Source organism: Manduca sexta, chromosome 9 (assembly GCF_014839805.1).
Source record: "Manduca sexta isolate Smith_Timp_Sample1 chromosome 9, JHU_Msex_v1.0, whole genome shotgun sequence".
NCBI classification, from domain to species: Eukaryota; Metazoa; Arthropoda; class Insecta; order Lepidoptera; family Sphingidae; genus Manduca; species Manduca sexta.
This window is the reverse complement of record NC_051123.1, coordinates 11,149,627-11,176,028: the sequence shown is the minus strand read 5'-3', so window position 1 is coordinate 11,176,028 and position 26,402 is coordinate 11,149,627. Positions and strand designations below refer to the sequence as shown.

Sequence of the window (26,402 nt, the reverse complement as noted above, 5' to 3'; positions counted from 1 at the left end):
AGAGTATTCAGCATTTTGTATGCCATCTCAAATTGGTGACATTAGAAAAAGTACCAGCTATAATGCTTTATTACTTATATTCTAGTAATTCCTTTATTATTTATTTCGTATATTGCTAGAAAGAAAATTTCGTATATTGTATGATGATTTCGGCCACGGCGACTGTAGAAACTGGACAGGTATATTTAACTTGAGCTATGACTGGGCATCCTCTAGTCGCGCTTCTGCACTTCGATGTGCTCTTACGTGACTTGTATAGCCAATTTTATTAACGAAAGTACGAGCGTAATTTGGGCACGTCAATAATCCGCCGACGTAATTATAATTAATGGACACCGATGGACGGATCGTTAGCTGATCACGCTTCTTATCAATTTCCTTACGACGCTGTTTCGAAGGCGTCCACCTGTAGTTGTATGAGGCGTCTCCATTCGATACGTCGCCCTGCTAGCGCCTCCCATTCAGAGGGCTCTATAGAGCCTAAAATTCGATCTCACGCCTGCAGTTTTAATAAAATTTGCATGGTGAGCCATGCAAATTTTATTAAAACTGCATTCATTTCTTTAGTAATGCTTAGAAATGTTAAAGTTAAAAGATTTTAATACTATCGTCTGACTCTTCCTTAGACAAGTTGGCTGGTTTGAAAATTATTTATTTCATGAAGCACGATTAGTATTCGATAAACTTTATAAGAATTGTGTTGAAGCAAGAATGCAAGCGTGATATCTATGCTAGTTCTTCATTGTCTATGGCCAACTTAAATCAATAGTGATATTGCAATTGTTTCCCAGTTTCTTTTAAACATACATAATTAGGGCATTTGCAAGCTACCATCGTATTCTTTTAAACTCAGTTTATTAACGCTTAATAATTGGTTCAATATTTAAAACCTATATTAATTGAAATTAGCAAGAACACAACTGAACAACTTATCAGCTCGTTTATACGGCACCCTATACTCCATTTAAAATGATTATTTTTTATTTTGTTTTCGAAGAGGTTCGGAATAGACCTATTTTATTTAATTACCATATGACCACTTCGAATATGCAAAGGTAATATCCTCAATATCAAATTGGGTTTAATGATTTGTGTTAGGTTCAAATAAGCTTCAGATTACCATATTTAAATACCTTTTTTTGATCTTGAACTTCGATGATGGTAAGGGATACTGCTCAATTATTATTTTTTTTATCTTGTGTTCAATATAATATCACAGAGGTACTACAATATTAAAATATTGTTTAACACCTTAAAATAAAGTAGGAGGAGAATGATTCTCTTTTGTAGTAGATTAATTTAGACATATTTCATAACTAAGAAAATAAGCTGACTCCATAACCTGTTTCCCCTCGTATTTCGCCTGTGCGCATGGTATGCAAACATAACTATTTTTTAGTTATCATTCTACAAATGCGATGTTCGTGGGTAGCAATATATTTCTAACAATATACAGTGAAATGACAAAATCATGGCGACAGCACACTTGCTATTCAGTCTACATAGTAACACAAGTCGGTGTCGGCGCGTACACGAGCCTTTGTGAATCTCTCGGTTGAACAGTAATGTGATGACAGTGCTGTCGAGACATTTTGCAATAGTCGGTAGTTTCGTCGGACAGAGGTAAATAATAACAAAACATTAAGGTAGATATTAATTTTATTATCATAGATTTTAGAAAATTGAGACATTTCCAAGAACAATGTTGCCAACTGAATGCCACGTGGGACACAATAAAACAAAAATACGGACTTTTGAATTTTTATTATTAGATTTACACTGTCATTTACAATAAATTTCCATGTAGTTGGTAGGACATAAATCAATATTGCATAACACTAAGGCTAATTGCATCAGTATTTTTGTGGATAAATTAACAAAATATATGCAATATTACAAATTCAAATAAAATAACGCTAATATCTTACTAGGGCACGCACTTGCTCCGCTGCGCTGCCTGCACTGACGCGGGAGGTGGAATGTGTTCGACAATAAATACATACGCAAGTGCATCACCTTAACCTAGCACAACTTGACAACTACCGGACAACCGCTCGGAGCCGTAAGAGATAGCGCTACAACAGTTCACTTTAGACAACTTGCGAAATTACAAAAAATAAATTAAAATATACAAAATCTCTATCACAATAATCGTAAGTAATTAAAGCAATTCAGATGTGAATACTCCAATGTTGCGATACGAACAAAGCGGGAACAACGACAATGTCTTTAATCTATGAGAGGCGGGCGTTCACCTACGTACTGCGACTTGCGACTTGCGAGCCGCTACCTACACCACCCTAATAATGTTACACAATTCAAAATATAATTCAAATGTATACAAATGCGGCGAGGGCCAAGGGCGGGGAACCGACTAATACCAACTAGCAACAGTCTCAAAACAACAACTTAGCCACGAGATTAAACGTCCTTGTATAAAACGACTATTTGTGCAGACGTCGGCACAGGTACGGGACATTCATTGTACACACTGTATAAAATACTTAGAAAATTTACAATTCCCACCTTAGAGTAGCTGTCGGAGGAGTCGGAGCGGCTGGCGACAGATACAGCGTGTGTAGAGCTTGTAACAGAGTCCGACACGCGCAGACACCAAGAGATCCATCGAGTTACCGTAGGGGAATACAACAAACAACATACAGTTCAAATGCAAATACCAAAGTACTTTATCATCTTAAACATTATTTCACCAACTGAAAACAAATATATCAAAAGAACTAGATATTCCATACTGTGTATATTATATTACTCGTATATAATTTGACACATACATAAACAAAACGTTTCTCATGTACGTGGTACGTCGCACGATAACACATTCGACTGACAATTTCATTGGTTTATTTATTTGTTTGTTTTATTATTTATTTGAGTGTGTGTACTCGCGTACTGGTACGTGTTACATAGATATTTATGAATATATAAATAGTGGTTAATGATTACAGTGTGGTTTGTGTTGGAGTACAGACCGAGGCCGGGTCGGTCGGGGCTGGGTCTTACGTGGTACTATAGTAACGCGTGGCCGCGGCGCCATTACGACACGTCCTGGTCGTCGTGCTCCTGCGCCGGCTCCTTGTGCTCGGCCTCGCCCTCGCCGTCGCCCTGCATGTCCGACGTCCACAGCGTGAGGTTGTCCCGCAGCAGCTGCATGATCAGCGTCGAGTCCTTGTAGCTCTCCTCCGACAGCGTGTCCAGCTCCGCGATCGCGTCGTCGAACGCCGCCTTGGCGAGCCGGCATGCACGGTCCGGGCTGTTCAGGATTTCGTAGTAGAATACCTGCAAAGCGCAAACACGACATTATCGCATGACCAAACGAAGTGTTATGTCAAGTGTGATCCACCACGCAAGTGTCCACAGAATTGTACACATTGCAACTCATTTCCTCATTATCAATTCTCCGTTACAGTTAAGTAGGAAAGTCGGCATATTGCCCATTTCAATTCACAAGATCCATGTTAGAATGAATGGTTAAGGTTGTGGTGAGCACTACGCGTCCCGAAAACACAAATAGCACCCCTTCCAGACCTTGTAATTACGAAGTACATTATTACCTAATACCTATCCTACGCTAGTCAACCTAACATATCAAACATAAATCTAGTAATTACATTACTTAGCACTAATTTTGGAAACATGAAAAACCTCTCAAATGCCTAGACTAATGTGGGTAATGAGAACGCGAGGCGAGCTCAGTAGTTAGTGCGCACTTTATAACCCCGGTGAGTTTGATAAGCAAATTGATTCCGAGTAGCGAGGGGCGGTGGTCGGGTGACGCCCATTTTCCCCGAACTGTGCAAAATAGACCTACATTAGAAAGTAGGTAATTATGCCGTATGTTGTTAGTAGTTGTGTGACCTTTCTTGAGGAAAAAATACTGATGAACCTAGCCCGCGGGCTATTTAAGGGCTTCCCCGGAGGGAAGGATATATATTGGACTCACGGACCCTAACAGATTGTCCTACACCGACCTACAGACTAAAAACTCTACGGTGACCAAATTCAACGCACAAAGACGATTTAGAAGGATCTCTAGTACGACCCATTGACATCACCAGATCATCCCCCGCGCAGTGGCGCTTTGCGATATATTCTTTAGTTCTCACGGGGCCCCGTTTTACGGCGTATATGATACATAAACAATTTTCCAATGATTAATCAATAGAAACAGAAAGTAAACAACAAAACAAGCGTCAGTGGTGTCAACGTGACAAAATAAATATTTCCATTGACCGTGCTCGGGTCAGCGGGAACTTGGCACGGCGCGGCACTCACCGCGCGACTACAGAGCGACAGTGATTCACGTACAACAATAAACTTCATTCAGGACACGTAACCACATACTTTTCTGCCTACGCCGCGCGGTCGCAAAATAAATATTAGCTGCAAATATTACTGAGTAATCATTTCTACGTAGGTGACGATTTCTATTTTAGAATTTGGGTAAGTTAATAATCTTGTACTAAGAATCAGTGATTCGTAGAAAGCGAAGAAATGTATCAACATTCTTTTAAACAGTCGACAATGCCAAGTTACTGTAGGAAACTGCTAATACGATTATAATCGCAGTATAAATTTTTTCAGCTTCCTGTCTTTTCATAAAAAAAATAAACTCTATGTAGTTGGTGGTAGGATATATTTTATATTCGCCCGGATAGCGACCACCGCACACAAGGTGTTAAAACCCGCCATAGTGGTTCACATAAGTGTCGCCATCCAGGATCAGCCTATATATATCCGGTTCCAACAGGCCGGCATAACTGTGTCGACTCTCAAGGGGTAATCATCTCTCGTCAGTCGACATTCTATTGGACCCCACTCCACTTACCATCAGGTGCGGTGAGGTCATTTTGCCGTTTGTATAAAAAAAAAACTAATAAGTTTATTTTTACCAACCCAGCATATTTATCCATCACCGGTAACTATGCCTCTGTATCTGCGAACGTCACTCGCGGTATCTCAGACCGTACACTACACGCCGTACTTGATAACCGATAAGCACGCGATAATGACTGCGCGCTATCATTCCTTACAGATATCGAAAATCTTAAAGTCAAAGTGTGGACTCGATATTTATGAAAAACGAATGAGACGTTGCAGCGAGTCGTTTTTCCTACATCTGTATGACATTATATTAATAGTGGCAAAGGGTCCATATACTTCGATTCCTGTCGGCTTTTTTTATATAGAACTAGCGACCCGCCCCGGCTTCGCACGGGTGCAATATTTCTCCGCTATTTAATGGATGTTATCATACATATAAACCTTCCTCTTGATTCACTCTATCTATTAAAAAAAAACCGCATCAAAATCCGTTGCGTATTTAAAGATTTAAGCATACATAAGGACAGAGAAAGCGACTTTGTTTTATACTATGTAGTGATTTATGAAGAATCTAATTATCATCAGAACGATTTGCAGACTGCATTCATACATATAAGTGCGTATATGTTGTGTCGCGTTCACTTTCGGAAAAATACATATTTTGATTGACGTCTTTTTATAACACCGAATTAATTAGACCTTTTTGTAACACAAAACTTGAATGACGAGATTATGTCGGATTTTGATGATAATCCTTAATCATAAAGCGGTAATAACACCCCCGAGGAAATCTCCTAACTAAACTGAAATAATGTTACAATTATACGACCAAATATCAAGATGCCAGACGAGCAAATCAATAGCCAAAATGTTCTGTTTGGCATTGTACTAAATTCAACTCAACGAGATGTCTTATAACCGAGTAATTAATTACACAAGCTACTTCCATAAATAAACATCCTTCGAATAGCTTTACATAGCAATTGACACATGGTTTAATACAGGAATCGAACCCGTAGTCTAGTTCCATGACCGTCATCCACTACACCTCCAAGACAACCAATAAGCTACAGCCATTAGCCAATACGTGGAGTATTTGTATTCCAAATTGACCCCGAACTGTGACTCATCCATTATTGCCGCTTTCACTTTTTATTTTGGCTGTCGGTTACAAAACGCCCTTGACGTGGTAGTCATACTAATAAGCCGCAATGGGAGGCATGCTAAGTCTAATATCGAAATATCACAAACTAAGAAATCTTTTGAATGCCAAACCCTAAATAGATATTATCTTAATGCTGCGTCAAGACGTTCCAATCAATAATATCATACAAAATAAACTATTACATGCAATTTGTGTTCTCAACACCCTTCTCGCAGAAAAACAGCCCCATCTGACATTTTACCACACGATTTTTTTATCCGTACATTCTCGCACGGTGATATTAACTGACATACAATTCCGCCAACGTAATTTATGATTGGAATTCTAACGTCAATAGTTAGTAGTTACAGTCTCAAACCCTTCTCACAAATCTGCCGACGCATTACTACGCTACGCCCATTCACAAGACGGAGCTGCTTTCTTCGCGGTCCGCGGTGACATCATCTCGGTGATTCACGGCGCCGACGTCACTTCGCGTCGAGAGCTAACGTTTCCCCTAACGTCCGTGGACGGTCACGCGTTCCGAGAATGCGACGTTTAAATCATTAGGTAATGACATGACCGAAATATAGTCGCGATTTTGTTGGCTGTTAAACGTGTGAGATAAGAATGTCACTTGACTTTGAGGGGCCTTGGATAAACCCTATTACTTGCGCATGCGCATAACACCACACTACGCTCGTCACTGGCACATTAGTTGTCTCATAGCGCTGACGATATCGTCCTACTAAACACAAAACAATGCACACTGATACTTGCTAAACCATTTGGCTACCCTACATCTAGACAGGCACAGGGCTTTATCCGCGAACGGATATGCAAAGACACAATAAGTCCATCGCATCGTACTTCTCCCATCATATGCCACCATTTTTGAAAACGACCCCCATCGCTCTCAAAAATAGACTAATCAGAACAAGTATTTTGACATGTTTACAAATGAGTAATTTTGATTGGTTCATTTTCGGAATCGGATTGAACATTGAGTTGGCATCATTTATTAAAAACAGTCAATAGACGAGTCAAAAACTCGAAACAAAAAACACACGTAGAATAGAACTTGTAAATCGACCCCAAGTACTTCGCCGCTTTACAAACGCACGTACTTGTAGGCACGCTATTCTATGTTTATATTGCCAATCGATTAATTATAGACAAACTTATCTATGCGTAATTAATTACGTTTCTAATTCAGTAAAGTATTCGCAATGAATTACGCGTATTTATCGCCTTTATCTATAGTCCGATTGCGGAAACTAAATCACCGGCGCGCGTAAACAAACGCCATGTTGGTAAATCTACGTGTAAATGTTGTTTGTTAAGTTCAAATCCCTAAACGAGATAACAATTCCTAATTTTGATTGCTATATTCCGTTATAAACTAACAAAAACAACTATTCTAATTATCATGTATATATTTTTATAAAAAAAAATTAAGATAAATTTTAATCTAAATAGTAGTAGTGTATTAAAACTTAAAGACATTTTAAATAAAAAATACGTCACACGAAGTAGCACAACACAAAAGAAACCGTACTGAATCCGATAACATTATCAATAAACAATGTTTGTAAAGCGCAGTAATTGTATTCATAATTACGTGTAAACGAAGTCGTGGGCCGTATACAGCCGATACTCTGTGCAAAATATTGATTGAAATAATTAACACACCCTGTGGATGGCTGTTACGTCATCGTTAATAATAATAGCGACTTTATCATGCTACATATGTCGCGCAACACGTGACGCTCAATGATAGATATGATGCGCAACATTTTTAGTATCTGCATCAATATTTAGATAATCATCAATTTTACTAGCTCCTTTTTAGTTCGTACTAATACTGGTGCTTCTTTTTTGTAACTACATTAAACTAGCCTTAATTAAGCCATTATCGCCAGTTGGTCTTAGAAGCAGTGGCCCTTATTAAAAAGTAAGATCCAAATAACAGCTACGTAACGCTGAAACAAATACAATGATCATGCTATAGCTTTCCTCTTCAGCAAGTCTTGGACCCTTGTCAGACACTGGACAAATTGGGGCACGGCACGCTGTACATTTTGTATAGATTAACACTGCGGTGTACTTCCATGGAGAATGACTGGCAGTCTCCTAGCATTGTGTAGTAGGGTATGTTGTTGTGTTGTGTCGTGTGTGGTACTCACTGAGAAGTTGAGCGCGAGTCCGAGGCGGATGGGGTGGGTGGGAGGCAGTTCGGTCATGGCGATGTCGGAGGCTGCCTTGTACGCGACCAGCGAGTTCTCGGCAGCCTCCTTGCGGTCGTTGCCCGTCGCGAACTCCGCCAGGTACCGGTGGTAGTCACCCTGGAACCACATTGCACGTCTTGTAATCCGCTCGTAGATACACAATTAACACATTTCATCCGAGAAGACGCGCCTCGCCACTTTATGATGCGCGTGTACTCATTCTGCTCACGTTCACTGTAAGCGATTATGGAAATAGTGGGGAGTGTCTACAGATGAAATGATCTATAGAAATGAAATATGAATAAACAGGCGAAGATTCATCATTGCCCTTACATTTCCGCTGTACTTTTCTGAAGACTAAATTAACTTTCTAATACAAATATTCATAGACATTACATATTAAATATCTTTCTTTATCCAACTTGTAGTAACAATTAAAATGTATCTATATTCTCTATAGTTCTTACCATCACAAACCACACCGGACCTATGTTCAAGACTTGTCCTCATTTTGTATCGGTGCCGAGTGTCGTTGCCGTCACTGAATGCTCACCTTCATTTTGTAGTAGAACACTTTGGACTCGCCGGTCTGTGAGCTGGGGATGAGGTGTTTGTCCAGCACGCCCAGGATGTCCGAGCAGATGTCGCGCAGCTCCTTCTCCACCTGGCTGCGGTACGCCCTGATCATGTTCAGTTTGTCCTCTGCGCCCTGCAACACACACAGATATTGCTTAACATGGATACGACACACTAACCATATAGACAACTTTATGATAAATCATCAACGTAGTAGGAAAATCAATATGAAAATCTTAGAGCTTAAATGCCGTTTATTCCAAGATTATGTCGACTGTAGTGAGAATAGCCTTAAAATAGTATCAAAAGAACTGCTATCGCAGCTTAGCCGCAACTCCTGTAAAACACAAAGCCTTTCTTAAACGTTCCCAACAAAACTTCTGTCATATTATACAACATTTTCGTACGACCGACCCGCGATTTGGGAGTGTCATTAGCGACATTCGGTGGGTTCGTATTAACTGTACACTCGTTACAACCGGCGACCGTTTCCGTCACATTATCGCCGCGGTTTAACTCCAATACGACAGATTATGCGTGCGTCGCATCCGCTTAGACATCGTCAGATATCGGGACTAAGCGCGGTTAATGATTGGAGTCGCTGATATAATATACAATGAAGGAAAGGACTGAAGGATGAAGGACTCTGCATTCATTTTGTTTTTCTTCCATAGATTTCTCTTTGCAGTTGTATGATGACATCGAAAGGACAATAAACGGATTTCATTTTTAGATATGAATATGGTTGTTAATGTAATAAAAAGCCATTGAGCAAAGATTCATTGACTTTACAATACAAAAAAAAAAGTAAACCAAATACGCGCAGAATACTCCGGCAGTACGCTGCGACAACTCTCATACAAAATGTATGACAGCGAGCTTATTCTGGCGCTCGGGGGAACCCAAACAACCAAGATTATACTCTGCTGTAGATTTCAAGCATGGACAATTGGACGCGGCGACCAAATAAACTATTACAATAACTAATTTACCACCTAGTTTTATTTTTAAACTAATAATTACGACAAGGTCATTCCCCCGACGGCAAGCAACACGCCTTCCATTAAACAGAACAAACACCACCCAAAACATTTAATTATAAATTGCGCAGTTAGCATTGAACGTTTACTATTATTTTGACGTCATTGTTTAACGTAATATTCGTATCAATAAATTAACATTAACACAGGAAAACAATACTGGAGCGTGTTCAATCCTTAAGGAATAATACGGATTTTTTACCAAACGTATAGCTGAATTACCTTATGACATACTATTACTGTGAGGTGACCATCACCTCACAGTCATTCACTGTAGACAACAACACGTGTAACTTACAAGTCTACAGAGTGGTCTTGACTCAGAGAAACGAAATAAAACTTATACAATATTCACTGTAGTTATAGAACCGGAACAAACAAACGTTATCTACGTATCTACATGCCTAATAAGGAGCTGGAAGGAAACGAGCGGCGCCCGACGTCACGAAATATCGGTATTTTTTTTAGTACTAGCGACTTTTCGACAAAGACTTTATTCTAGTCGGCTATTGGTACAGTCATTCGATAAGCTTGAAGTTCATCCTCGAAATAGATTGTTAAGGATTAATATGTAAAAATATTTTTTTATACATAAACTTTTCACTGTCACAAAAAAAATATGGTCAATTTCAGTTTTACTATGTCGTACGAATTTACAAAATCTGTTTATGTGACTGTCGAAGACTCCGAAGACCCAAGATTCACCTCATAAAAATCTCTATTCTTGACTTAATATAATATGAATGAAATGGGATTCTCTCGCTGGTGTTAATTCTACCACCAGAACAATTACTCGTAAGCTAGAATTCTGATATAGAAACACGCTGAGCGATATGGACTTGCTGTTATAAGATAAGGTTTTAAGTATTCTTTTAGTATATTCATTCCAAAACTTTTGATATGACTCGATACAATATCATTGAAGAGTTAAAATTTAATGAAACTGAACACCGTAAAAAAAATAGATCGTGAAGAAAAGACACGAGCTTAAAGGGAGTGAAAGATGGGAACATTCTCAATCAGTAAGAATTGAATACAAGTAGCGTCTAATACAAATATATTGAAACCAGTACAGGAGAATGAGTAAATGGCCAAATAAAATTTTCTTTACCAGGCACACATTGGCAACAACCCAACCATAAAGCATAGAGACAATCTAATTAGCCCAAATCCAATCCCGATTTCCAGAGCAAAGTACATACGTAATACAAATTATTCACATTACAGGGCCGGGGCCAGACGGCTCGAAACCGAAAAAACCGCAAACAAAGGGGCCAAAGACCCCTTTAGAAACGCCATTCGGGGTCGCAATAAGGTCAACGGGTCGATCGCATTCGCGCAAACACCCCGTGTCCTCGGACGGGTGGAAAAAATATATATTTTTACCTCCAAAAGTAGGTTATGGCGGTATAATCGACGGGGGTGTAACGGTCCGAGGTTGTAACCTTCGAAGGCGGCCCGTTGTGGGCGGGCGAGGTGGATTCGATGGGCAATTTTCTTTTATACGCATGACGAGGCGAAACGTAGGTCGACTGATGAGCGTGCATACAGTGGCATCATCAGTCATCACTTCTATTATAAGTACGATGCAGCATTCTATATCTTTGTCAGCCTGACATGATATAAAAAATGACCAGGAATTTCACTGCCTATATAAGCATATATGCTGCAAATGCATATATGAAGAACTATAGCTGAGTTCTTTAAGTGTGAAATACTGTAGATAGAATTAACAACACAACTATGACAGCACATTTAAGATCAGCGATAGGTCATATAAATCGTCTAGATCTAAGCCTAACTCGCCCACTTGAGCAGTGAAGCTGAAAATGTTGTAGAGGTACAGCTACATCAAAAAGATGTGCGAAATATTATATTTTAACATTGGCATAACTGTAACTATGTTTGTAGACGTCCTCGTGTGTATTGAGATACTCAGTAATATCGAATCATAATGAATTGACATGGCCGGTGGTTTTATCCTCAGAAATGTACATTATTGCGACTTATTCCGTTCGGTCATTGTACAATCCCATATCTATAATTAGTTTGTAATAGACAAGAACGCACTGGAAAACTTATACCTTTAAATCGGTTCACAAAATTACAATATGGACGGTCTAATTAAAAGCTGTTTAATGCAAGCCTCGTCCTCCACTATTTAAGAGCAATAGCGCATTATTACACTAGCGAGCTGCTAACTCGTCAATAAAAAAAACACTAGACCAAATAAAAACGCTTCCAGTCGGAAATCACATTGTTTCAATCCACTTCCCTCTCGGCAAATAATAAATATCAATTTATATCGCTTTCCCATCTGTGTGTCGGGTACGAATCAATTCAACACAATAAATGCAATTTCAATAAAATCCAACTGGCTATAAACATGGAGGGATTCTGGAAAGCTCCGCGTTCTTTTATAAAAATGCGTATTAAATTTTATGCAAGTCGAAGCTAAGCCCAGTCATGTCTTACGTGTTAGCCAGCTCGATACGGGTGATCTCATTGCTTTAGGGCAAACCGACGCGTTGCAATGTGGCGTTTTGTTATCCCATTAAAACCAGGTATACAGGGGTAGAATAAAGGGCGTAGGAGTAGAGTACTAACTATACCAACGTAAACAGATTTTGTTGAGGGATAAATATAATCTTCAAAACTGGCGATAGTATACTAGTTCACTACTGTTTACTCGCATCCATTGAGCTTTGATGCGATTAGTGGTATTAAAGTCTCAAACTGCCTCTTTAAGGAAAATATGATCATTACTCGTGTTGGGATGTAATCACCATCTTCAGGTGAATCAGGAGCTGGGCAGTTCACTATTATTAAAGATAAGGATATTATTATAAACGTACATTTTTGTTAGTCTGTCCTTTCATAAAACAGAGCAACGCCGTCATATTTCGCATAGAAAAATTTCATGAAAAAGACATAAGACAATTTTTCTCACGGTAAACTGTATAGTTCCTACAGGACTCTAAAAATATCCAGAGAAATATAAAAGTGAAGGTAGTTTAACTTTTTTACCTTAGCAACCGTGGTGAAAGTACAAACTCCTGCAAGCGATAAGTACAACGCAACGAGAGACTCGACAGCCCTCGACTGTCGCCATAATTATGCAGACATGTGTAATTGCTGCCTCACGCTTCGTAAGGACACAATATGTACCGTAAAACATGGCGGATACGGCTCATGGGGCGAAAACAAGGTAACATGGTTGCAAAGATTCTCAACTGTTATAATAGTAATTTGCTTTTCTAAACACAAAATCAAAATACATCACGCGTTTATCCCTGAAGGGGTACGCATAGCTTTGCAGATATGCCTGTCGCCCAAGGCACCAACGTTTCCATCCCATGATGTGATAGGGGGCGAGTCAATCGGCTCCTCGGGTATTCGAGTCCAAGTGATAATAAGTAGAAAAACCCAGTATAACTGCCCGACCTGGGATTCGAACTCAAAACTTTAAAGCTGATGTAACAATATAACTACGACACGACGCAATCCTTATTGTACTCAACACTCAAAACCAATTCATTATGGCCCATATACAGGTCAAACCAAACTGGAAGTCTCAAGATAATCTGTCCTGCCCATTGAAAAACATTATCCTTTACTCGCTGAAAACGTCTGGATACGGTTTAATTTACGCAGGACAGTGAAAAGCCTGTTGCTATCGCGGCGCGGCGGATCAATAACGCAGGCTCGCGGCCAGGGTTGCCAGACGAACACGAGCGGACGGGCTCTGCGTGCGCTTGTCTCGGGAAAAATATACCGTTGTGCGGTTTTGACTTCGTACACGAGAAATGTACGCTACGGCTGCCGTTATATAGCAGCAATAGAACATTAAATTATAAGGTACATTCCTCGTTCAGAAATTAAAATCATTATAATACTCAGTTATAACACGCATGCTTACCTACGAAAGGTAAATCAGCAAGTATAGACCTATCACAAACCTAATTAATCCAACGAACCAACTTCGTGTGTCGAGTTTGCGTAGTATCTTATTCCTTACCCGTTCGATCCAATCATACAGATATTCATCTCTACTAGCCAATCTGACAAACTGGAGAATTCTGCTAGCAGCCCATTTGATTCCCTCACCTGATAACCCTACCGGCGCTGACCTTTCAGTCGACAGACGCACGGAGCACACATTACGCCCACACCACAATGCCTTCTGTCCGCGCAACAAAGCCCAGCTTTGTGCAAACAAACCTACGGAAAAACTTGCAGTTTTTTTTTCATTCTCTGCCGGCCCGCGCCCTCGATTTGTATTGAGCTGTGTCCAATAGCATACTCTGGTCTAGGTATACAATTAGCAATGCGTTTCGAAGCGAGATAGGTAGGTTGTAGAGTTACTTATGTGCTTTTTAAATCTCTAGAGTATGTTCTGAAGTCTGGCCAATCTATTAAACTGTCATTTTTAATGTTTCTTTTTTATTATAAAGATTTATACATAAAACTTATGACCTTGACTTCTGCATTCTTTAGCTCTTGGGAGATTTTATTGATTTGTTACTGTCTCTACAATCCTTGGTAAGAAAACCTTGGTATCTTATTTAATGAGATAATTGATGATTTTTTTCTTATATTACACATTTCTTTGATCCATTATAGAACTCATCGGTTCACTAGGACTAATATAGATCAAAATCAGTATTATCTACAACAAATGTAAGTCCTCAATCAAAAAATTAAATAGATCTAAAAGAAACAAAGTATGCCATTTCCAATCCAACGGTTGGCAACCCTACACAAGACGGGCGGCCGACAGCAAAATCAATAAGCAGCATCTCCCGTGCAAAATAGAGATGTGCCGGCGCCAAATAGTCTCGCGTGGCTCACGGCACACGCTGACCCACTTGTCAGCGGATAAATCTCTGATTGTCATCGCACTGCGTCCAACATCATTAGCCGATATGAGATACCGTCGCTCGGAGTTCAATAACGAATGTGAAGGTATGACCCAACGCAATTTGTAGTTAATCTACATATTAATACGCGAAAGATAACCTTTGTACTTATTTTGCACATTGTGTGAACGGAGGAGTGTGCGATTTTGAATTTAATATACTACTAATACTTAGAAGAATTACTAATATTTAAATTGAATGAACGAAATCTAGTTGATTTGATTCAATGAAGTATTCGAATCTTAGTAGTCGATATTGTACTAAGACGTGCATTTTTTTAATACAACTACGGGCCGTCGAGCAAAAAAAAATCATTATTTTACCGCGAGCCTTCACAGTGTGCACGTAAATAATACGAGCGAACCATTCACGTGATAATTAACTACGCCTTCTCCATAAATCAACAAATACTAAATACAACTACAATGTTCTTGAAAACATAATGACTACAGTGGCGCTTGGCGGGCATAGACTAACCGGTGGTAGGTTCATACAAGTATACCAGAAACTTATTACCAAATTCAACCTGCTTTATCACAAAGTGCTTATCTAAAATCTAGTCAAAATACAAGTAATTCTAAAAATTGCCGCTATGTTCACTGAATCCGCAAGTTTTATTCTAACTTACTAACGTCTGTTTCAAAAGACCTTGCATAAAATGAAGTAATGTGTTATTCATTAACTACATTGGTTATATCTTAATTTCAAGAAATGTACGATTCAGAACAAAGGGGATTTCAACAAATGAAATACACTTTCATGTATTATACACGCTCCTTGTTAAATATTTAGTACAAGGTTCATTTACATTTCTAATAAATTCTATTGAAACCATAAAAACTTTTGTACATAGTTAGCAAGTACATAAAACATATCTATAAAGTACATAACATTCTCTCCTCACTCCGACACATGACGTGAAACAAATACGAAATAGTTCAACAAACTAAGTGGCGAACTTCCAAACAAATAATGATCCAAGTTCCCGATTGTTCTCAATACGCCGCTCGCACAAAGCCGTTAGAACATGGTCAAATACTAATGAGAATATATCGTGGGGGAGAGGAGGGATGCGGAGGGAGGAAACAGTGAGGGACGGACGCAGACGGGATATTGAAAGCTACCGTCTATACAAGGATTTATCTGGGAAGTATTCAGTACACACTATACAAGGTCTTTTTGAGATTGCGTTAATAAATGAAATCACCTCGTCTTTACTTGCCCAGTGAACCAGGGAGGGGTAGGTGCAGATGAAACTAGTGCACCCACGATTCAGCGAGCTCATTTCCGGCTCATGGGATATCGGAGTATCGGACACTAATCGACCCCCAAACAGAAACATTTTTTCGATGTGATCACATGGCATGAACATGAGAACGAACTCAGGAATTCGGTGAATTTAAAACCTGCTGAAATCCTGTTAGACTAACAATTAAATATTTATCAAACAACTAATTATGTGTCAATGACGTCAGCAACGCCCGACACGCCCGATATAAATTGAAATAAAAATATCCGCACGACATCGGTAAAAATAAACTCAATATCGATTCATCTTGTACCTAGAAGATGAAACTGTCACTTTATTTGTGATAAATAACGTATTGGTTTCAAGTTTGGGTATAAACAATGCGAACTAGTGAACTGAATGTTGACAGTTACTCGTCCAGCGACCAGTCACGGTGATGCGAGTGACTAGCTTGTGTTAGCCGTGTCCAAAAATGAGTAGTCACTAGAACATACGAAAAATGAAATCACAAAGTAATAATACTCCATTTCTAAACGCGCGTTGTTGGAACAGTTTGAACAAGCCTTAAATTTTTTAAAATACTACGTCATTTTTTTCTTACATAATCGTGTATGTACAAAGAATGAGATTGTCAAACAATCTCACTAATCGGCTATCAAAGACCGATGGCTTGCGTATAGTGCGCTATCTCGGCTATCGGATGATCTCACTGCATTCCGAAACTGCGTCAAATCGCCGCCGAGTTAAACGTTAACTCGATCAATATTTCAATTTATCGAGACTGCATTAGAAAGGTGGGTAGCGAGCGGGTTTTGTAGTAAACTATTGAACTTTTCACTGTTAGACAAAGACCTTTCACTCGGGGAAATTTATGCATCGGCGACATTTTGTTGAAGTTAATGCGGTCGCTGCAATGTTGGGAGTGGAATTTCGTTGTGCGTTATGCGAACAACATTTATAATAAAGTTTACTTAATCACTTAACGGTGGAGATAGACAAGATGGAATTTGCACGGCGAAGTGGTTGCACTAATTGCGTACCCTCGTGCATCTGCCTACCCCTGGGATAAATAGCGTGAAAGTATACAATACTATATACATACACGAACACACGTGTTATCGTGGACCAAACAGGATACCGGTAAAATTCCTCAACCCGCAACACTCTTTTCCTAAGAACCTGACGTGCAGTGGAAAACGCGGTAACAAAGGGAGGAGTTGATTAACAAATTGATACGCATGAGAATTGACACACAAGGTTGTCACGACGCGGTGGCAACATTGTTACAAGACACCGGGAATACTGAACTTGGTCCGCGTCCCACACTTGCGACGCCGGCTGAGGGTTTTAGCATCTTAATTGACGAGACGAGAAATTGTTCGATATTTATTTCGCTAACTTGCAATGCGCATATGATTATGAACATTATTGACAGGGTAATTACTAGGTACCTTATTCTCAATTTTTTTTCCTATTTGAATTTACATTTTTGGCGCTATCAAGTGACTCTCCAGTTGTATAAGTGCCGTTGTTACTATGAGAAAACCTCATACGCCTATAGGATTAACAAACGGTATTTAAGTTTTTATTTTACCATCACATTTCCATAAAATGTTATTAACCTAGTTCCCTGCTGGAGTTCATTATAATTATATTACTATCTGTTTACTCTCCGAATACAGTGCAATGCGCTCAACTTTGTTAGTGAATTGCTGTACGGCTGAAGAGTACTTTTCTAATTCATACCGGGGTGTAGGTGGCAACTAACTTTACACCATTATTTAAGAGGATCCCTAACGGAATATCCTCTATATAGTCTGCTAATAGCGCATTGAATAATGAAATGGAATTTAATGAATCAGTGAATAGTGTATAATTTAGTTTGTCCCGCGTCGTGTTTTTGCGTGCGCTCCGTTGCGTTCCACCATTGAATTCGTTGTTATCGATCGGTCGCCGGTGCGCTTCTCCAACGCGACGGGAGACGCTACGCTCTATTAAGGTAATTAATAAAAAAAATATACATCAAAAACATGTATGGAACGTGTCGTGAATCATATCTTTAGGAAACGCTGTATGTCCTATACGAACAGCGCTAAAGGTTTACGTGTGCCTCATTTTGTCTATTTCTATTTGACTTAAGGGGTGACAAATTTAACGTACCAATAGCCAGCCTACACAAAGCCTTACCACTTTTTTGTAGAACCACGTAGTACTAGTATGGGATACCTTAAAAAATTTCGACCCAGACTATAGTATACTCCTTTCATAAAGTCTTCATAACGATCTTTCCTTTCCTTAGCGCAGCTAGGCATGTTTGCAGTCCAGTTCGAAGATTATCACGCGTAAGTAATAACATCGCATTATTTGTCATTAATTTATCCATTCTACAAAGCAGCAGTGTGCAAGTACTATCGTACAGGTTCAAGGAGTATTATAACCAGTGGAATAACTCAAAGCAGGTGTATACAGCTCTGCCATGCAGTATTTTCTAAAATTATTGTTCCATTGTTAATGACCAGCTCGTCACGCCATTCGAAAGGATAATCAAAGTAGGTCGAAGTAAATCATATTTCACTGCAGTCCCCCGGTCACAACAGGGGTTAATCAATAGCAAATGGCATTGACGCAGTCTCGGTACACACCGCCGCATCTGGCACCTCAGAACACCGGGCAGCCCTCACGCCGATAAGAATCGTGGCGGGCAATTTAGAAGTTAATGAGCGGCTTTCATGTCTCGTTGAGTCGATTGGCCGCCGCACTAGACGGCATGCCACGACATTGTGCCGTGATTTACAATCGAAGTTTTTTTTATCCAAGTAATGAATGAGCAATGCAGACCGACTTTTAAGCTGACGAAACAGGGAGGCAGCTTGCATTAGGAAGTTTCTTCTACCGATTCGACACATTGTAATATGCGCCGAAAAGGTGGTAGTTTCCAGATGATTAAAAAAAATCGTTGACGTCAGATGTCACCTCATTGACATGATCGAATACAAAAATAATGTTTACTCTTCTTCGCGCAGTGTTAATATAATTGGGGATTACCGAGCTACAACTGGCGTGGAAACACAACAATTCCTAAATTTAGCGCGTTGCGAATGTCTATTAAAAAAACTAAACACTAATACAAAACTCAATTTTAGTTGTTACTAACCCACATTGACAATTTTACACTATTTGTCAACTTCCAGCTGTCCGAATGGAATTTTATCTACATTATTTAATCCCTCCTCACATTTAAAATTTTATAGCCTCGGTATATAAATATCCCATAAAACAAAAAAATTGCATCTAATTTCGCTGAGCCGTCCTTCACGACGCGAACACACAACAGACGGCAAGATATAACCGTCTTTATAGACCGTAGTCCCATAAACAATACAAATTGAATGTTAACCAGCGGAATGAGCGTCAAACCGTGCCATTTGGCACCCGCCGTGCGTCTCCACAACTGCATCAGACACGAGTCACGGGGCGTGTCCGGGTTCGGTCGATACTTCAATGCGACAATGTCTAAGAAACGCAACTGGAGGTTCGATGCTGTCAATACTGTGTGTAGTGCATGCAACCGTATCGTGCTTTTGATTTTCTTATGACAGCAAACGAGTAAGTGGCTCGTCTGATCCGTAATTTGCATCGTCAATTAGCACTTAAAGTTGTACAAGAATCATTGCTGCAGCATTCAAAAAAAGATTAGGAAAGGGAGCAAGTCGTTAGGGTTATCCAACGAAATTCATTGGTAAGCAGTTACTTAACATCGGTTTTGAGTTTTGAGCGACAGCGAACAATGGTGCCTAACTTAGTCGAGCCGACCCATTCAATATACAAATATATGTACACTTGGCTTTACCAGTAAGTTTTAATATCACATCTGCAGCGGCTGCATATTTACGCAGCCGCGTCAATGCACATCGCGCCCGTGTACCCCAGCCCTTAGCGCACACACATGCGTCATCAAATTCAAAATACACCCACCATATAGAGCGTTAGTTTTTAACTGCGCTGAATCGTACGTTATATGAAACAATTAGGCGTGAGTCATTTTCCTCATTACACGGCCGGTTAGCTGTCGCGCCGCTACTTTTTGTCGTACTGTGTCACAATGTAAAAACGTAGAGAAAAAAACGTTATCTCTCGCTAACGGCTCTTTCTATTTATTCGGGTTCTTCCCCACGACAACGTTCGACTTTCTACAGCTCAGTTGCATGAGAAACGCAATACAGCAGTTACATTTTTAATTTCCTTATAGAAAAATAATTAAGGAAATCGGGCAAATAGCTTTTTTCACATTCCAATTGAAGGGTCAGCAGTCGAGTTATCTTAATGGCTTTTAGTGGTATCGCGTTTCCTTCGAGTACTGTTAGTTGACACGTTTTACGGTTTCGAGGTACGTTTTTATGATTTAGAGCAAATAAGACGAACTAATTCAGAAATGTGCATACACAAGTTAGTTCACGCTTTCATACCCGAAAGGGTAAGCAGGCTAACACAACTACATAATGCTCGAATATGCAGGACCTATTTCCGACCTATGATTTGAGGCGTGCAGCATAGTTTAGTATCCACTGACTCAACTGCAACATGTTATTAGATAGAAGAACACATTCCCCGTAGAATGAAACAGACTACCGCACTAAACATGCAAAACTCAAGAAATTAAATCGAATTATGTGCAAGTGATCGTGTGCATTTCCTGCAGTCGCATCACGGCCGCGGTGTCCAATTATTGTTCAGCCGGTTACATAAGTAATTTCTCGCGGCGTACTCGGTTCGGTGCTTCGTACGGGGCACGGCCGCACGCGGGGCACGCTCGCCGGCGGATTATCGATCGCGTACCATCTCGCGCCGGTGACAGCCCTGCACACCCCCCGGCATTTACCCACATCATATTGTTGCCTGCTTTAACGTGCTTTTATGTTACAAAATGTCACCTGCCTGACTATATTATAACCAACACCATACTTTGTCGTAAAGTCCGCATGGCATCACGCTGCACCCATCACACAGACATTGAGTCCCATAAATCTACCCAGTAACTATATTGGCTATAACGTCCTTCATCTCAGTACTTGATGTATGCCTGCATAAAGCGATAGCACCAAGCGGACTAAGACCCACCCCAGTATCTTGTCTACCGACTCCTGCAGTCAGACACGAACCACGTGTTCTTACGTAATCGATGCGTTGTAATAAACTTATGACTTGCGTGTTATGCGTGCACGTTCTTTTCCCTAAGCTCAGATGAGGCATACATTTAATATAGTTGGAAATAAAAATGGCAAATAGAGTTTTCTAGTAAAACCTGTCAATCTAGTCCACCTCGTGGTTTTGTACATCTAATTGTTCTACGTTTTAGTGACATTTTGCGCGATTACTCCTTATAAAATACTGAAGATGAAAACTGGTTTTTAACCGGAAAACATACTCTACGCAGCGTGCAGTCATCCAAAACAATTTTCCTCATGAAAACGTAGTTAGCCGATGTAGTATGACTGATAGCATGAGTGTCCATACACTATGTTTTTACTCGATTAAATTAGACAATGCTGTCCAAATAATAATTTTATATTTCAATTAGTCTTCAAGGATTTTCCAGCTACCTAAAACACAACAAACAAAAACACACATCACGCCACACTGCATGCGAGGGCTATGCAGAGGTACAACTAGACACTCACTCCTCACCATGTATGATTCTTCTCATGATGTAATAGCGAACGAGCCTATCGCCAAATCGAGCACAAATACCAGACTGATCTGATATTGGAAAAACGACCCGGGACTCGAACTTGAGACCTGCGACATCGTTCAACTAGCCAAGAGGTGTGGGTACTCACTTTTGTCTCTTCCTTCTGTTCGATGGAGGATATGATCCGCCAGGAGGCCCGGCGCGCTCCTATGACGTTCTTGTACGCCACCGACAGAAGGTTCCGCTCTTCAACAGTCAGTTCGTTGTCGGACACGTTGCGCGACGCCACGTTCTTCATGGCCTCCACCATTTCTGCAATAACAAGACATGTTAATATAAATCCAAGACATTAAATTCTTTGAGGGTCCGGACCTAATAGATATTGTAGATATCACGAACTAATAGAGATATTCAGAAAAAAACCCATCACAAATTTGTAACAGTGCAAGTATCGAATTCATTCCTTCTTTTTCAGACATGTACTTTACTAAGCAATGAAAGGATAAATAATGTGACACCACAGTTTGTATATTAATTATTTAAAACATGACAATTATAACCTCATAAAGTTTGTAGATCTTAATTGAACATCATCTTTATTATCAAAACGAAAATGCATAATGGCACTAAATTACAATCGAAATTTTCATTGCAGATATTGGTTACATAAATATGCAAATATTTTGAAATGAGTAGAAGTGTATGTGATGCGACTAATCATTTACATCCCATGATGTGATACAAAACACACCTATCACTACAATACTATACTATCAATTTTCAATCCACCTCCAGGTTATATAAAATGAACTGCACATTAAATCCATCTTGTATTCACAGCTTACTTAATTAACTTGACTGATCTCAGTATTTAAAGCAGCATTTAGTCTGAGTAGAGGCTGAATTCAGCAATGATTCATACATTATGCAAAACCCACACCAATTCTCTTATTCATTTCATACTGCTATATAGGACAAACATGCAATCTTCATATAAAATTTGCATGTAAAGAATCATTTCTATTTACAAGACCTTCATCTGTATTCAATTAAATTTGTAATCTTAATATAATGTTTAAGCTGATCATAGTATTAAAATTGGGATTTCAATCAATATGACTGTAAATTGCATAATTCGGGGGAAATCTGTTCATTTAAAATAAAGACAAATCTTCAATAAAATATGATTCGAACTATTAATTCTTTTATAATAAGCAGCAAAAGAGATCAAGGATAATTCTTAAGGAAATTAAAATAAGATAGGTTTAGCCAGGTTGGGTGATGATATCGTTCATTATCATATACACAACCAGATAGCGTCCTTGATTCATATTTTTACTCTTAAAACTGGACACATTAACATAATGCGGTGAAAATTCAAATCACATTGACATATATGGAGAAAATATATAAAATTGGCAAGTTCTTGTCGATTTTTTTTACAAATTTATTGATTCTGATGTAACAGTGTCATATTGTTTATTTAGATATTGTGTGTGTTAGACCAAAAACAACAATTTCTGCACAAGTTGTATGTTCCACATTTACTGCAATGCATTCATGTTGTCAAATCCATGAAAGAAAGCACTGCAGTATTGATTAACAGAAACCTAGCTTTACATAAAACTTTAAATATTTATTTGCAACATCATAATCTAGATTGAAACATCATTTTTGACAAAAACATTATATTGTATGGATCCGTCTTCTAGAATTAATATGTATGTAAAACCTAAGGTATGATTAATATGGACAGGGTATGTTTTATGAATAAATGACCCTTCATAAAGTTAGGGCATTAAGTAAATTACATATAATCATTCTGCAGCACATGTGTTTTTTTTTCTGAGAAAGTCTTACTAATTTGAAGTCTTCCTATTATTAAGTCAGCTTGGTTGAAAATCTCTCAATGCAGAGGCCTATTTCTAGTAGTTGGAAGTATTATAAAGGACTATGAAGATGCGAGTGTGTAAATTATGTAACTATGGGATGACCCACATAGGCCATGGGGTATTACATAATGGCAAATTTTAGGTATCAACACATGGGCCTTGCTGAACATGTTGTAGGAATTAAGCCTTAAAAGTTTAATACCTTTGTTGATATTGATTGGGAAAACATGGCATTTTAGACCAATTTCTCAATGAAAGAACTAATTGTTAATTTGTATTTGAAATTGATATTATCAGCTTACTAACTTTGAACTGCTAAAACTTCACACAATGTGCTTTCGAGACAAAGAACAACATTTCAATTCTTAATAATAGTCTTTAATGCACAGGGTTACTACTCTACATTGCACTATCAATCCAAGATTGCCATTCACTCCTACCTTCCATTTAGTAAGATCTAAATGTGCCACATTCAATACTTAGAACTCCAACTGCAATCAATGTCACCAGACATGCCACAAAAACCAATCCAGTTAAATTTCTTTACAATTGTGTGCTAATTTCACTCTTTTGGTACATTTTTTGTTTGAAAATCAATCTTAATAACTACATTATTTGGTTGATAGTTCATAAAAAGCCACCTTCTCTGATATGCATAATGCTTTCTATTTAATTCCATCTAACAGAGGTTATATTGAAATTGTAGTACATTTTATAATTACTTGAAAAATTTTATGTAAACTGTTTGGCTCATCATTTTCCCATACTACTTTCTGTTAGTCAAATGTTAAGACTTGCAACTAGGGTAATCTGTTGAATCAGCAAAAGGGTGTGGTCAAGTGCACACGTTCTCGGCATTTTTACCGAAAAAATAATGACCACCATGTGGGCAATACAAGTGGGATTCCCAGTTATGTTAAACAAACAAGCCCTCATTCACATTGTACTCACAAATGACAATTCACCTCTCGTTTTACGCGAAACGTTTGTAAAATGTAAGAGAGAGATAAAAAATAAATATGTCAACTGTTGAGATATTGATAATGTCGCAATCGACCGAAATCCTTGATATTTGACAGTTATGGTTCGCACAAAAAATGTACGTTGAGTAACAATACGTGTGGTTGATAAGATTTACGACATGTCCCCGTACAGGGTACTCTGGTGATAATTCTAATAAAGGTCAATGAACCGCCCGCCCGGCCGCTTAATTTCATTTAATAATGAGGTAAAAGCAATGTGCGCCCGCACCTGACACCCGCCACGAGCTCTCACAATGACCAGATTATTCAAAATCTCGCCACTGCGTCAGATCATGAGTTCCCGTGCTTCTGATATCATGAAACAATGGGTGAAATCCGAGGCGACGTAAAATTGCGTCGTCTAATACTACCAGAACATTCCGCAGCCTCCAAACGAGTTATTTGTCCAAGGCGCGACATGCATGACCGAATTCAATGACATCGATCGCGATTCTATTACCCAGGGATGGGAAAAATTTAAGATAATTCTTTCTCGAACCATACTACATTCCGTACATTTCAGACGTAGATCGCAGTTTTTACGACAGAAAACGTCGTCATTACTGGACTGTGAAGGTTTTCCTACGTTTTTCAGACGTTTTCATTAGCTTTATCATAGTAAAAAATGTAAAGGACATCCCACCGGCGGATGACGCATCGATCGCTGACCAAGCCTAACCAGTAACATTGATTTCTTGCTAAGGTAATAAAAGAATGAAAATTGAATGTATTACACCCTATTTTCCACTGAAAAGGACGTAGGAAGGGTCGTATAGAATATACATGCATATAATTTTTTGAAACTATCACCAAATCGTCTTTCAACTGTCGGCGAAAATAAGACAGAATTTTCGTCCTAATAGAGGCGATATATTAAAAAATATGTACTCACCGTCATAACGCTCCGCCTGCTCAGCTAACTTGGCTTTATACACATTATCTTCCCTTTCCGACATTGTGGATGACAAATGATTTTTCACTAACTAAAACCGAATCGCCAGGTCACTAATTCACCAAGATGGCCGCGCCCGCCAACCGAATCCGAATTCGATCTTCAACTAAACTCCGCCCATGACGTCATAGACATGGCAGCTTCCGTTGCCAGCTTATTGCCATAAATTATTTCTATTTTCTACTCAAACTATAGGTATTATGGGAAAAATTCTACTATTATTTTATATTTTATAAAAAAGTATATTTTGTTATATTATATATTACAAAAGTGCCAAAGGAGGAGTTATTGGAGGAATTGTGATCGTTTTAATTTTAAGTTTGATATGATTTGTGCGATTTTAACATGGGTACAGAGATAATACAGGGCCGGCAGCGGGCCGCGGCCCGTTCATAGAACGAACGAAATGGTCGCTCCTAGCGCCACGGTTCAGACGGCGCGGCGTCCAGGCTGGCTTTAGGTTGAAAGGGGCTGGGCGGTGGCCCGGACGCCGGGCTGGGCCCTAAGGACGGAGCCAAAGGCTCTAGACAACGCCGCAGGAATACACATAAAAATAAATAAGTCGCTAGAAAAACCAGGTGCCAAAAAATATTTAATTCGAATTCGAATAGGTACGATCGGTCCTGGGATGCTCATGTACAATATACATAGCTTCTCAGCTTATATATTATAATTATTACAAACGCTATGTTTAACTGTTCCTTGGAAAATCTAATTACCTATCTATTTAAAACAATAAAACATGCTTAGGTTTGTCTGCTGATTATAAGCCTGGAGTCTGAAATTTTGCTGTATATGGTAATAAATTCGCCCCTTATCACATTGTGAGGGGGAACATAGATGGCAAAA

The 26,402-nt window shown here is 39.1% G+C and overlaps 1 protein-coding gene across 1 annotated transcript; it reads right to left on the bottom strand.

Moving 5' to 3' along the window:
* Positions 1-1,747: 1,747 nt before the first annotated feature.
* Positions 1,748-25,742, bottom strand: LOC115442385 (14-3-3 protein epsilon). Its single transcript, XM_030167409.2, has 5 exons — positions 25,494-25,742; positions 21,836-21,999; positions 8,768-8,923; positions 8,173-8,331; positions 1,748-3,297 (listed from the first exon to the last, which is right to left on the bottom strand). Exons 1-5 carry the CDS (start codon positions 25,555-25,557, stop codon positions 3,055-3,057), a joined length of 786 nt encoding a protein of 261 aa, XP_030023269.1. The 5' UTR covers positions 25,558-25,742; the 3' UTR covers positions 1,748-3,054.
* Positions 25,743-26,402: the final 660 nt, after the last annotated feature.